At 41.0% G+C, this 15,255-nt stretch overlaps 1 protein-coding gene across 5 annotated transcripts in view; it reads left to right on the top strand.

Annotated features, from left to right (window-relative positions):
- Positions 1 to 15,143, top strand: part of COL9A1 (collagen type IX alpha 1 chain) — a 61,900-nt gene extending 46,757 nt beyond the window's left edge. For all 5 annotated transcript variants that reach the window (XM_083607221.1, XM_083607223.1, XM_083607224.1 and 2 more), the window contains 8 exons: positions 2,723 to 2,758; positions 2,864 to 2,908; positions 3,834 to 3,866; positions 5,841 to 5,987; positions 6,164 to 6,218; positions 8,153 to 8,341; positions 12,486 to 12,563; positions 14,192 to 15,143. In XM_083607221.1, coding sequence (XP_083463347.1) covers positions 2,723 to 2,758; positions 2,864 to 2,908; positions 3,834 to 3,866; positions 5,841 to 5,987; positions 6,164 to 6,218; positions 8,153 to 8,341; positions 12,486 to 12,563; positions 14,192 to 14,373 — 765 coding nt within the window. In that variant the 3' untranslated portion in view covers positions 14,374 to 15,143. The remainder of the gene's footprint in view (positions 1 to 2,722; positions 2,759 to 2,863; positions 2,909 to 3,833; positions 3,867 to 5,840; positions 5,988 to 6,163; positions 6,219 to 8,152; positions 8,342 to 12,485; positions 12,564 to 14,191) is intronic.
- The last annotated feature ends 112 nt before the right edge of the window (positions 15,144 to 15,255 follow it).

Below are 15,255 nucleotides of genomic sequence, written 5' to 3'. Positions count from 1 at the left end.
CTAGTGTTGCAATAGTACCCATGTCCACATTCTTGCCACATACTTATTCTTTTGGTTCTGCACAGCGGTGTTGTATAAAAGCACTGCCACTATTACTTTATTCTTAAATTGCAATAGTACAAATGTATACATTCTGTAGGAGGGAGTGCTGAATGTTTGTATCTAGTTTGCTTCTGTTCTTCTTTTCCTCTCATCTTTGTGCCTTCATGCTGCTCAGCAGGCATGATACAATGTATGAAAGCCAAGAGAAATAAGAAGTGTAGATGAAAGAGTATTGTGTGTGTGTTCAATATAAATACCTCCAAAATCTTTGGTGCATTCAAACACCCCCCCCCCCACATACTCGGCAGCAGTAGTACCAGATTGTGAGGGGGCAAACTCTGTCTCATATATTAAGCCTTCCCATAAAGAAACATCTCTATGTTTCAAAGGAGCACTCTGATTTGCAAAACATTTATTCGGAATTAAGTTATGCTGTTTCCATCAGATTTACAATCTTGGATGAAAGTCTGCTTAGAAGAGCAGTCTCAATTAAAATTCTAATTTAATATTCTATCTATTGTTGGGTTTAATGGGAGTCCCTAGGTGTTTTTAAAATGAAAGCTGTTTTTCTAAAAAAAATAAGAAATCAAGAACAAAAATGGGAGACCTTCCTGATCTGTCTTGCGGAAATAGGTCTTCTGCAGGTAGAAAGGCTTGGCAGAAATTCAACAAGAGACGCTTGTCCCACAGTAAAGATGGAGCAGTGGAAATCTTCACCAGCTGAATTTAATGTCCGCTGTGCAGCTATTTAATGTACTAGGGCCCTAGAAAAAGAAAGGTGGCAATCAACAATACCAAGTTTCATTAGCGGTAGCTTGAGAAGTGGTTTGTTAAGTAAATAAGTCAATGAACATGTCTCCCGGCAAGGAATTCTGAATATGAGAGGAAGAGGGAGGGAAGGAGAGACAGCCTTGATGTGCAAATGAAAAATGTAAAAGATGGAATTGAGAGTGAGAGTTAAAATTTGCATTGAAAGGGCAGGAAAACTCATCAGTACACAAGATCATATCATTCAATGTGGAATAATTAACTGCCCCGACAGTGATGCACAGATACCTCTCAGTTATGTTTTTCAAAGGTCTAAATACCCCCAAATGCCTTGGAGTTAGGGGTTTCCAACTTCCTAAAATTGGGGAAGCCACCCCTTGCAGGGGAAAAAGAGGAAATGACTCTTTTTATTATTATTTCAGGTCAAACACAGTTTGGCATTAGCCTTGTTTGGTGCCATGTTTTGTAAAGCAATTTCCATCAAGTGCATGAACCACGATATACCAAGTAGATGATCAGCCAAGGGTTGTGGGGTTGCCCAGACCCCATTTAGCACAATTTTCCTGAGCCCTGAATTCCCAGGCACAAGCCATGTGGTTCACTTGTCAACTACAGGAGAAGAAGGAATGGCCACAAGAGATTTCTGAGAGCATTAATCACCCACCTTGGCTGTCCCCATAACGCTACTTAGGCCCACACTTAAATTGAACTCTGTTTGTCATGCTGGCAGCAAGGAGGAAGAGTTGAAATTGTCTGGTTATTGATTAGTGTTACCAGAAAAAAAGGAAAGCAGGAATAGTGTTATTTAAAGTCTGTCTCACTACCAGCCCTGACTGAAACACTGGATTTCCTCAAGCCTCAGACATTGCCCCATTCCTGTAATTTTTATTGCTGTATTGGTTTTCTTTCCTTTATGTTAAAAAAATGGTTTTTTAAATAATATTTTGGAAAATATTCATGGAATAAACTGTTATACATATATGGAGTAAACCACTTGCAGTGCAGTCATATCGCAGCTAGCTCAAAGAACACATGAATCAAATAAATTATGATGTTGCCATTATTTACAGTGGTACTTCAGTTGTCGAACGTAATCCGTCCCGGAAGACCGTTTGACTTCCGAAACGTTCGACAACAAAGGTGCAATGGGCGGTTGGCAAATTCCAATGAGAAAATGGAGAAATGTGCCTCAAAAGCTGTTTGAATTTTGAGGTGCTTTTGAAAACGGAAGCATTCACTTCCAGGTTTTTGGCATTCGGGTTCCAAAACATTCGGCTTCCGAGACACTTGAAAACCGAGCTTCCACTGTACTTAATTTGATAATTTAGATACCATTTAATACTGTAGTTTCTGTGTGGTGTACAATAGGGATATATCATACATCATAACACCAGTTAAAGTTAACCATAAGATCAGGGGGAAAAACACTTAAAATGGCTGCTGAATAGTCCCTCCCCTAAGCTTTGGAAGTTCAACAAGATGAAGGAGTTCCAAAATGCATCTTACCTTTCTGCCCCTATCATAAAGGCTTCCCATTTCACTTCAGTAGAGAGGATAGCTCCAGATACATAAAGAGACCCATATTGCCTCATCCATTTAATTAAATGGGGAATTTCCTTCCAAAGGGAGCTCTTTATGTGCAGCAGAACATAGACGTATGAATCCTGGATCTAGGCAAGGGAATTTTAAACTTACTTATCCCCATGAGTACATTTTTATATATATATATATATATATATATATATATATATATATATATATATAATAAAATAAAATTATCAAATCATGGACAGCTTGTTTGTTAAATGCAAATCAATGCCTCACTGTTTAGGGCATTTTAAAACTGTGTCTACAGTAGCTAATTTTAAGTTTGTTTGTTTTAAAAATCATGTTATTTTTGTTTTGCGCATAGGGTTTGGTTGGTGAGCCAGGACCTAAAGGAGATCAAGTGAGTACACATATTCACATTTTCTCGTATGCTTCCAGCAAGGTTGAAATTATGGAAAATGCCTTATCCTTATTTATAAATAATATGCTTCTTGTTATAATATAGGGAGCTGCTGGTGGAGAAGGGGAGCCTGGACAAAGAGGCGATCTTGTAAGATCTTTTCACCTCATTCATTCTACACACTCAGCTTTAAAACTGGCAGGTGTTGTTTCATATATAACACAGACAAATGGGTCATGCAACTTGCTGTTGAAAGAGCTGCACATTCCACATGAACGAAAAAAGATAGCTCTGTAGACATTTGGGTAATATTATTGCATTCCTATATACACTCTCTAGGAAATTAAGTTCCGCTGAACTCAACAGGGCTTATTCCTGAGTAGAAACTCAAAGGATTACACATTAGAGGAATACAAAATGTGATCTGATTGCTTTGCCTATTGCTCGACATTGGACACTCACAGAGCAAATGCCGCCACATCTGACTACTTTGGATCAGTCTAGTGAGGCAGATAAGCTTCTGAGAACATTACCCACTTGTGTTCTCAGCTCTTCCTACCCCCATGCAACTTGACATTGTTGTGCCATATCAGAGGCAGGGCACAGCCATTAGCGATGTAGTTACAGCTCAGAGGCAGTTTTAGAGTAGCACAATGTGTGGCCCTGCAGATGTTGCTGGACTCCAGCTCCTAGCAGACCCAGCCAGGATGGCCTTTAGTCAGGGATGATGGGAGTTGTGATCCAACAACATTTGGAGGGTGACAGGTTCGCCATCTCCACTCCAGAACATACTGAATCTTGAATGAGGCATCAAAATGTTCAACTACAGATAGTACCACTTTCACGAACAAAACCCCTCATTTTTTTAAAGAAGCCTTTTAAAAAAACAACAAAAAACCCTTTTCATCCTTTTACACTGCTTCTGTAAGTCTACGTTTTAAGTACACCATGAGGTTTCCATTCCCTTTCAGAGTGATATCATTTCTTAAAATATTTAGAAAATAGTGCAATATTCATTTTATTTAAAACTGCTTGCGCGTGTGCCATCCTGACACAATTCATCTTGTTTTGTTAGGGCGACATGGGTTTGCCAGGCCCTAAAGGATCTGTAAGTATGATGAACTACATTGTTACAGAAAATCAAAACCTTAATAAATCAGCAGAATATTTCAAACAAGGGGGTGGTTATTTAGCTTCGCAAATGGAGCTTCAATATTTAGTTCCCCAAGCAAGGAAGTTAAGGCAAATGTGATCCATCACTCATCGTTTTTATTCTAATGCTGTGGATTACTAGAGGGTTTCTTAGAGTGACAAATTTCACCTCTCAGTGTGTGGAGATGGAGGAGTTTGTGTGTTTCTGCGAAGAGGGGCAAATGAATGAGTCAGTGCGGAACTTCCCAGTGGTTGAGTAGAGCGATCCTTGTGAACTTAAATTTTTATACAGGTCATAATCCAGAGTTGAATATATTCTATGCATCTCACACAGAAAAAAGGACATTCAGTCTGGATGTAGAATTTGGCTGCTTAGTATCTAAATCCCCCCTCCTTTTACCAGAAGTAATTCCATAGCTTTCGTCCATGCTGAGATAGAGATTGGCAGAGGCCATGTTCGAACAATCCTATCTTGGTTTCCTAAGCCAAGCCATGAAGGTGAACCCCGTGCACTTAATGTAGCCACTTTGCTTCTCCTTCCACATAAGCTGCACAACAAGGAAGTCTTCAGTTAACCATAGTGTTACATCTGAACTGAGATATCCTATTTAATGTCTTCCAGACAAGCCAGGGATATCTTAACGATGTCCCAATAACCTGCCTTGTTTGGAAACCATTTTCTGGTTCAGACTTAAATCGTAAACAGTACTGAACTGGAGATATCCTGACTTGCTTACCTACCCAAAGGGAGGAGTGAAGTACCTGGGTGATGTCAGTTAATGATGCACCTATGGTCACAGGGCAGCTTGCCCAGAATCTCTGTTGCTATCTGAAAAGATGCAGCTTTGGCTATTGGTGAGCTGTGTGGACCTTGGACATGAACATAAATGTGCCTGCTTTTAAATAGGTTTTATTTCAAAATGATAGTGTGATTATCCCCCATCTCAGTGATGCCTCTCCTCAATGAAGTAATACAGAATAGTATAAAAAGGAGTCTGCCAATCTCCACCCAATAGATCATTGCAAGATCCTTACCACTTTTGTTATCATCCCAGGGATGAAAAGTTCTGCAACTAGTAACATTTGTGCCATAGTTTTCTGTTTGTCTGAGAAGAGAAGTAGTTGCGATTAGTTTTCCCCTGCAGTGGTTTAGAGGCAGCCGTTTGCAAACATTTGTGTTACCAATTTCTAGCTTATCTAATATTTATTTCCTCTGCAGTTATATTTATAGAATACAAAAGTGGGGGGGGGGTCTTAAAAGCACTTGTAGTTTATGGCCTCCTTGGTAGTTAAGCTGTTTTTTAAATATTTAATATATTCATAGGATTTGTGCAAAGGCAAAAGTTTAGAATTGCTTCAGGGATTCATATTGCTTAAGTAATGTATCACAGTGGAGGTGCCTGTGGGGAAAAGAGAAAGCAAATGCCACTTGCTATGCAGCAGACTCTTCCCTATGTGTTTATTTACTGCAGTACATAAAAATGGTCCTCCTCTAAAAGAGATCAGGCTCCGCCACCAAAAATAAAGGCAAACTCAAATCTACGGTCCCACATAAGGCTTGTTAAGTCTTTCCTCTTCAGTTGAAATTGCCAAATCTAGCAGGGGACCTTGTTCAGAATGTCAGGGTGCCATGGCAGCCATGTTAAAAAAAAGAATATATATATATATATATATATATATATATATACACACACACACACACACACACACACACACACACATCTTCATTTTACTGAGCAGCCTTCCCAAGCACCGTGCCATCATTCAACAAAGGACAAATCTGCAAACGTCAACTCCTAGTTTTCCACTATGAATGTTGTGGGAGCCTGAGGAAGTACATGCAGCAGTTTAATACCTGGAACAGTGTGGAAGAGTAGCTCACTCTGCAAAAAAGAAAGAAAGAAATCTGTTCACTTCCTGCCATCTTTAGGTTGGGAATCCTGGTGAACCTGGGTCACGCGGGCCTGAAGGAAGTCGTGGTTTGCCCGGGATAGAAGGATTACGTGGGCCCCCTGGACCTCGTGGTTTGCAAGGCCAACAAGGTGCAACCGGCCTGCCTGGCAGCCAGGGCCCAGCTGTAAGTAAGATATCCTTTTGCATGGCTATTTCTGTCACTGCAAGATTTATGAATGGGCTTGCAATCAAAATTGCAGGTGGCAATCTATTGCAGATCCCTGCAATCTGCTGGGACCATCTAAATTTTTTGCTGGACGCAATTCTGCCCACTGTTTACAGAATGCTTTTTTGTTTCAGGGCAGAGAGCCAACCGATGCACACATTAAGCAGGTTTGCATGAGAGTTCTGCAAGGTAAATAAACCATGTTTCTGTTTGTGAACTCTGAATATGAGTTTTTTCAACCAAACACTAAACTTCATGGAGGCAGCTTCAGGCCCTCAAGAGCTTGCATTTACTGTGTCGCCTGCTTTTCTCCTAGCAGCACATGCTTTGGTGGCTGGTTGGCTGGAACCTCTGCTGATTTGGGGTGGAAAAGTACTGACATTGGAAGTTTTTGGGTGGCGGGTTGTCTTGTGTGGTGGTGTTGGTTTTTGTTCTTATTGAAGATTCCCATTCAGAAAGAACAGTGTTCCAAGTCAATAGATCGGCGCCAACTTTTTATAGGGAATAAATGTTTAGATGTAGCTGTTGGCATGACTCTGGGCAGCAGAACAGGAAGGCACAGCACCCAGTCAAAAAGAGGGCAAGGGGGGAGAAGCTCCTGCATTCTCCACGACATTTTTCTCCTTTACATGAAGGCTATTTTGGCCACAAGCAAAGCCATCAAAGGCAGCCTTTGCCAACCCAAAGCCCTCCAGATGATAACTCCCACCAGCCCCTGCCAGTACAACTGCCATATCAATGCTATTGCTATAATTAACATGGATCACCAGCAATTCAAGCAAGATCATTTAGTTGTACTTTGTGGTGCTCAAGAAGTTGCTTTTGTAAAGCCTTAAAAATAAGGTTGTAAGTGTCCAAAGTATGATGTGTCAGATAGACTGCGGTAGGACTCAGCTCCCGAATTGCAGACTTTGACATAGGATAAAACATGCTAAAGTATGGGCAGCTAATGAGAACTGTGTTCCGTCAGTCATCCGTGCGTGTAAACATTGCAATAGCATTGATTTGATTCTTGTTTTATAATTTGCTGTATTTGTAGCTTTGAATTTATTGCGTCTGTGTCGGGGCGGAGGAAATCTGTGCCCTGCTGACAGTGGCTGCTGCTGAGGTCCTCTGGGATGTTGCACTGCTGTATTTCAGCAGTTTAAGAGGCATTATTGCACTCTGTGATTTAATTTGAGGCCTTTTCAACACAACTGCTATTTTTTAAAACTGCCCAACAGGGTATATTATTAGTTTCCACTTCAGATTTAGCTTCGCTATGAAGATAAATGTTCCCATCTCCTTTTATCAAGTTTAGAATGTCCCTATAGGGAAGGGCTGCAGCTCAGTGGTAGAACACATGTCTTGCATGAGAAGATTCAATCCCTGGCATTTCCAGTAGGGCTGGGAAAGATTTGAGCAGCTGCTGGTCAGTGTAGACAGTGCTAAGCTAGGCGGAATAATGCTCTGACTTGGTATAGGCAGCTTTCTATGTTCTTTGAACATTAGGTTATGTGAGGCCAATTGTGGTGGATTTGAAGGCTATCTGAGGATTCAGCAGCTGAAGTGTTGCATTTGCAGCAAAATGGGGGGGGGGGACTACTGGAAACATCATGCCATATCCCAAGCAAAAAATAAATTAAAAATGCATCTTTCACAGTGTCAGTGTGTGGCCGATACGTTATCACAGAACTTTTCAGATGGGGAATTAAAACAAATTATCATGCAAGGGATTCAGTTTCCTTTCTGCTCACCGCTCATAACCTTTCTACCTGCATATTTGTGGCAGATGCATGCTAAATGCCCCCCTCTCTATCTCCTTGTCATGGAAATCTTCTGCTCCCAGTTTTTAGGAAGTATTTAAACCAAGGAATTGCCACATCTAATATAAAACCTAATATCAGAAACTTCTTTGAAGTCTGCTGGGTCTCATCAGAATTGTAAGAACCGCCTCTTTATTTATTCATTAAAAAGCCAATAGGCACCTAGTCCTCATGGTTGCATGGGTTTGAAAATGTTGCTTTTTATGAAAAGGGTGATGAGTTAAAAAAAAAAGCAACCACCAAGAAATCCAGATATACTACAAATGATTAGATTAAACTTAGTTTGTAATTTATCTTCATTTCTCCCCCATTTAACAGAGCAACTGGCTCAACTGGCTGCCAGTCTTCGGAGGCCGGAGTTTGGCGCTCCAGGCCTCCCAGGCCGTCCTGGGCCACCGGGTTCCCCTGGGCCACCTGGAGACAATGGCTTCCCAGGGCAGCTTGGGCTTCGGGGACTGCCTGGCCTTAAGGGTCCTCCTGGAGACATTGGGCTGAAAGGCCCCAAAGGTAAGAGACCAATGCATGCTTACCTGGGAGCATCGCTCCTTGAAGTCAACGGGACTCAACCACAAGGAAACATGTATAAGAGAAGGCTGCTCGGTGCTAGGATTGCATATAAAACACACTGAAGCTATTTGCTATGGCGTGATCATTACTACATGCAGTTTAATGGAAGTTTGTCTACATTAATGGATCTGTCACATACAACCGATACATATCGATTCAGCTTTGTTCATGTTCCTGGCTTTGATGCCAGAAATCATTGTTTCTTTCTAATTTTCGTTCCAGGAAAGAGTACAAGCAAATTTCTTCTTTTTCCCATTACTGACCTCAGTATGTAACACAGCAAGCACCCCTAACACACTGTGTTCTTAATTTCTGTGTTTCCCCTGTGACTTCTGTCTGCACACTCCCCTTCTTGAGATTTCATTCTCTGCTCTTCTTTTTCTTGGTCAGTCCAATTCTACCAGATGCCTTTGTACTACTTACTATCTCTAATGAACCAGTTGGGAGTCCCATGAGTAACTGAAATAGGCAGAAGGCGTTGCCTCCATCTACTCCAGAGTGCTGCTGCAGAAGGGTACCTGGGCCTGCTGAAGCATCATGCAAGAGAGGCCAAGTTGGATATTGTTTGAGGCAGGTGGAAGTTGTGGCAGATTTCTGCTGGAACCAGATCAGGGCAATCATTGCCTCAGGTCTTGCGACACACGATGCTTGCTTACATCAATTCCCATTAAAATAAATGGGCCGTACAGTTGTGTAACTAGCTGCAGCCATGATCGTTTTAGCTTCCTGTTTCTGAGCTGAATAACCCGACTCGGGTTATTTGCTACTTTTTTTTCCACAGTGGCAAAGAAAGAACTGAGATCACATAGGCTATATGCACCATAATCCTCTGCACATTCACCTGGAAGGGAGCAATGCTGAGTCCATTGGCATTTATTCCCTGTTAAGTGTGCACAGGCTTTGCAGCCTTGGCAATAGAAACAGACCTCCCCCTCACCTTTCACTGTTGCATTCAGAACACTCTCCAGTCCCTTTATGCAGAATTTTATTTCACTTCTCTTCCCAGGCTGTTTGTGGTCGTTTCCCATTAAAAACATAGAGCACATTCATCCTTTGAATGTAAAGTTTCTCATCTGAAACTTCTTGCTAAGCATCAATATGACATCAGGCTACACAGGGTTGGGATTACACCAGTGTGGCATTTTAGCAAGGTTTGCATGCATTCTCTGGCCCACTGCTAACTTGACACTTAAGCATATTGTTACTATGGATCTAACTGTGTCTGGGAACATCACCTACTCTAGTGATGCCATTAGTCCTAGGGCTTTTGTCACTAAAGGGCACATTTGCAAACCTCTGAATAGAGCAAAAGGTGTTGGGAGATTCTCTTTAAAAAAAATGTGTTTTGAGAAGCCCTTTGGCTTAGTCCCCTATATTGAACTTCGCTCAGAATCACAAATTGCAGAGGGACCACTATGCAAGAAAACCACACTTTTCAATACTGTAGTTAAACTGGAGATCTGCTAATTTAATGTCTCATCTTTGTTCTCCTTTGACTGAGCCACAAAGCAAGGAATGACTTGCACCTGCCTCTCCCCAACCCTGTCAAAAAATGAGTGACAAAATGCCAAAAATGAAAGAAATCACATCACTGGTTGTAAAGCAGTTTCTGCTTAAGGCCGTATTTTATTTTGGGTTTGTAACAGCAACCTTTAATATTTAACTTATTTTGTAGATGTGAGATGCTTTATTTCCCCTCGTCTTGAAAGCATCCCCGCCCCCACCCTCAACTGCTTTTTGCGTGCTTTTACCCAGTTATAGACAGTAAACTGCTCCATAGACAAACCTGGCTACTGTAGTTTTATGAGGTAGGCTAGGGGTTTTGAACAGAGCAACTCACCTTTGCAGGAAAGACATGACAAATAAACCGCTACAGAACCAGTTTTAGGTGTGCAGCAGTGCCTTTGTAGAATGATGAGCCATAGTTTGTTGAGTGCGGATAGGACTGTGCTCATGGGTAGCCAACGGTCTAGAACCAGCACCGAGTTCAATTTGGCCTGCCACTGTGAACTTTTCTAAAGTGATTAGAGCACTGGAATGCCAGACTGGGGATAAATGGACCTGGAAATAACAATTCAGGCTGCTGGCTCAACAGGAACAAAGATCTGTTTGAGCACAGTAACCGTGTGCCTTGGTCTTTGCATTCCAAGAGCAGAGGTGGCTGAAAGAGGACAAAGGAAGTGAAATTAACAAAGCTTAGATGAAAATAACTTGATCTCTGGCAACCTAATAATTACTTTGGGACACAGTAATCAGCACCTGGAAGAACCCACATACATCTAAATGTGGTGGAACAGGGGATGACTCTGCAGAATGAATAAGAACGGAATGCTAAAAGCTGCTAATTATGCTGCATAAAAGGGGGGAGAAGGCAAAGCTTCCCAGCAATCTGGTTTCCAGAGCCAGCACACATTAGGATGCAGCAAGTTGTGATGCCTATAACAAAATATGATACAATGGTGTCCCATCAACATTACTGCCAATAGCTATTACAAAATGTCAAACTCTGGGCAGTTCCCCAGAATCGGGCCATGAAAAGGGGAAAACCTGAGGTAGAAATAAATTGTGATGACCTCAGAGAAGGTGCACAGCAAAGAGGCCTCCACTTTATTTGCCACCAAGGTGAACACGCCAGACAGAAAACTCCCTAGGGTGGCAAACTGGTCTCTGGTTGCCAGCATTGCATAGTGCAGGTGATCTTTCAAGTTAGTCATTTCAGAAGAAGCCTACTGTTTACAGTGTAACTATTCCTGTTTGTTTTTTTAAATGCTTAACAACCCAAATTTTACATCCAGGCATGTGATCCACTCTCGTGTAGTGATGTGATGCAGAAAGGGAAGAAGGGGGTGGGGTGGGGCAAGATTAGTGGGAACTAATTTACAGCATGTAATGCCTTAAGAGAGAATATTATGAAAATGATATACAGGTGGTACATGACACCAGTCAAGCTTGCAAAAATCTATCATTTGCCCGATAATAAATGTTGAAAATGCAAAGAAAATGAAGGTACATTCTTTCACCTTTGGTGGACGTGCCCAAAGATTAAGGCTTTCTGGGAGATGATCTATAATGAAATGAAAAAGGTATTTAAATATACCTTCCTGAAGAAACCAGAGGCCTTTCTCCTGGGCATAGTCGGCCAATTGGTGCCAAAGAAGGATAGAACTTCCTTTATGTATGCAACAACAGCAGCAAGAATACTTATTGCAAAGTATTGGAAGACACAAGAGTTACCCACCCTGGAAGAGTGGCAGATGAAGGTGACGGATTATATGGAATTGGCGGAAATGACTGGCAGAATCCGAGACCTGGGAGAAGAGTTGGTGGAAGAAGACTGGAAGAAATTTAAAGACTATCTTCAGAAATACTGTAAAATTAATGAATGTTAAAATGATGTTGGATTGAAAATAAGTGGCATTAGCAACAAAGTTAATAAGAATATGCAAAAATGAATTGATAATGGATGAAAATATAGAGTTATAATATGTTAAGATACAGAGTTAAGATAAATGAAAGAGGGTAAGGATTTGCTGATTTGATTATTTAAATGGGAATACAAAAAGGGGAGGTGTGAGGAGGCCAAGGAAATAAGCTAATGAGTTCAAAGTTACAAAAAACGGATTTGTTTTTAATTTTTTTTTTAGCTATTTGTCTTTTGTATTTTGTATTTTTTTTCTTCTTTTTTCTTTTTCATGTATTTTTCTATGTTCTCTTTTGTATCTTTTTCTTTTTATATGACCTTTTTTATTTTGTAAACTTATGTTTTTGTACTTTAAAAAAAAAAAAAAGATTAGTGGGAACAAAGAAACAGCTATAGAAAGGCAAAGTCCCTGCTTGGAAATTGGATCTGTAATGTGTGATTATAGAGATAGCAGTCAGTTCTAACAGGGGGGGGGGGGGTTAGTAGTGGGAAGCTACCCTTAAGGACATACGTATTTAGTTTAACTGAATCTGCTCTGCTCTAAATCTCTGTTATTGCTTGAGCTGCGGATCATTTGTCCTGTCCACTGATATTAAGTGTCTGTGTGGGTGCAGAACGTTTCTTCATGCAGATTGCACATAATGTTCCATTAATATGTTTTAGGTGAAACAGGTGAAAAGGGGGAGAGAGGATTCCCAGGTCGAGGACCCAAAGGCTTACCAGGCACAACAGGACTCCCAGGTAAATACTGAATTTTGCTTCTAGGATAGGGGTGGGGAACCAACAGCCCCTCCTCCCCAGATACTGTTGGACTCCATCTCCTGTCAGCCCCTGCCAGCGGTCAAGTATGAGGGGAGTTGGAGCCCAGTGGCACCCAGCAGGCTACAGATTCCCCACCCCCACCTGTGCTCTAGGAAATTCAAGAAGTGTTTGTGCAGCTGTGCATGAAATGCTATATTTAACAACCCTGGAAATGTGGGTGTCTGTCTGCAAGGGAGTGAATGCTTAATTACTAGGATATGCATACAACTGCCCCCCCACCCCATGTCTCAATTCCTTTCACCCTTCTTTTTTGGTAATGCTGTGTTCTCCATGATCAAGGCGGGCAGTGCATCCCCTTGAAACTAGCAGCTCAGCTTCCAAATTATGGCTGGTAGCTCTTCTCAAATGGTCTTCTGTGCCACTGTTTGTTACATCTTCAAAACTGTATGGGAAGCTCTCAATTGACTCATTAATAAAAGCTAGCCTGCAACTCAGAAAGCCACAGAATAAAATTTTAGAATCGAGTTCCATAGACCTAATACTGCCAACATTGCAGGGTGTGCTAAAATAGTACAAGGTCGGGATCGAGAACACAATGATCAAGTTAAAAATAGCAAGTTGGCTTCCAGAATATACGGCATGCTTAAGGATTTGCAAATCCTTTAGATCTGATTTTGGTTGCAGGACTCTTTAAAATTTAGCTTGCTGTATTACTGTACCAATATGAAGCACTGCAGAATGAGAAACCCTTGCTTATAAATGTAACACAAGTGCCCTCTAGTGGTAACTATGCCACAAATAATTTGCCATATTAAAAGTATGGATTGCAACTTTTAAGGACTGTGTATTTATATGCATACACTTCTATAAATATCTTCAAACTATTTCTATTCGTGATACGCAAAACTTTTCAAGTTGCCTTGATTTCTTAACAATCTCATCCCTCTTCCACAATATTACACTTTCCATGAACAAGATTTCTTTCTAATAATACTATGCAGTCTCAAAAGCAGGCAGCTCGAGGGAAATTCGGCCTTAATGCTCTGCCAAGGAAGGGCAAGACCCTGTGATTTTTGCAAATGCAATCTCTGCCCATCAGATTGAACATGGTTGAAGTAGATGGCCTAGTTTATTTGAAGGCAGCTTATTGGGTTTGGAAACAATTTTTTTATTCAGGGGCCATAGCTGCCGCCACTCCCCTTTATATCACATGCCTTGAACACATACGTAAGTTCCCCATTCAAATCCCCAGCATTACTAGAACTAGGAAAAAAGTCACTGTCAGCATAAAGCAGTTCCTTATGTTTGTTAAGACAAACTTACCCCAGATATCTAATGCCAATGTGTTTTCAGTATATTGCTGGTTTATTTTATTTTTTTAATGTTTCTAATAGTTGATTTGTTTGTTTTTAATGAATAATTCTATTGTTTTATCCTTTTGTGAACCAAAGAAGGGGAAACTTGAATGCCAGATTAGGGTCTTCTCCTTTGGATGAGGAGTTACTGTATTGGAAGCCAAATATTCCATGAGACACTTGGTTCAGGCTGGTGAATATAGACGTGCATGCTGAACTCTCCTGATCCATGTGCTGCATCTCCCTCCGCAGGAGAACCAGGCAAACCCAGCTATGGAACCGATGGGCGAGATGGCGACAGAGGCCCACCTGGAGCAGGTGGCCTACCGGGCATTCCTGGTCCTCCGGGACCCCCTGGCCCTCCTGGTTACTGTGAGCCATCAGCCTGCACTGTGCAAGCAGGACTACGAGCGGACAATGTGAAAGGGCCGTGAAAAGTGCAAAAGTTTGTGACGTGAGTGTTTGGCAACAATGTACTATCTGCACATATATTTGACAACAGAGAGAAAACAGCAGAAGAGATGCATACAGTAAAAACGTAAGGGAATTCCTCTATCCAAGGCTTGACAAGACTTTGCATGCACTGGTTGTCCCCTCTTCAACCTGTACAAACAGGTACATGGCAACTATTTTTTTTTTAAGTGATACCTGATGGCTTTTCTTTTTTATCATGGTGAAAGGCCGCTGTGTCTTTTTAAAGACACCTTCCCCAAATACTATTATTATTTCTTTCTCCTCTTTGTATTGTACTGTATTACAGCATCAGAGAGAATGATGTAATTCAGTTGCCTTTATCCAAGGCATCTGTAAAATTGTGGTTGTTTGCATTCACCTTTTCCCATGTAGCTTCCTCTAATTTCAAATACACAGACATGGCCGCCATACGAAAACATGTGAAATGCTTTTGCACACTGAGAAGCTCTGACAGGTGTGAATGCCATGTTACCTGTAATATATCATGTGAAGAAACTGCTACATATAGAAATTTTAATTTTCTGTTCCAACATGTATTGAATTCTGTTCAAAGCAACACTGTTGCCAACTCCACCACGTGTCTGAAATTAAACAGAGGCTAAAAAGTCACTGGTAAAGGAATCTAAATCTTTGGAAACCAGTGAAGATTCATAGCCAAATTTATTTATTTTAAATGATCTGAAGTCACATCTTTGGTTGTATAAAAGTTGAAATAAATAATGTTTTTTAACCCCTTTGCATTTTTTTTTTGTATGAATGGTAAACACAAATAAAACAAAGGAGGTAAGCTTTCTTAGAAAAGTCCCATTATATGTTTGGATAACATTTCATTTCTCAAGGAA

Source organism: Podarcis filfolensis (assembly GCF_964270895.1).
Source record: "Podarcis filfolensis genome assembly, chromosome: 3".
Taxonomy (NCBI): Eukaryota; Metazoa; Chordata; class Lepidosauria; order Squamata; family Lacertidae; genus Podarcis; species Podarcis filfolensis.
Note: the sequence above shows the minus strand (reverse complement) of the source record. Positions and strands in the feature narration are given on the sequence as shown.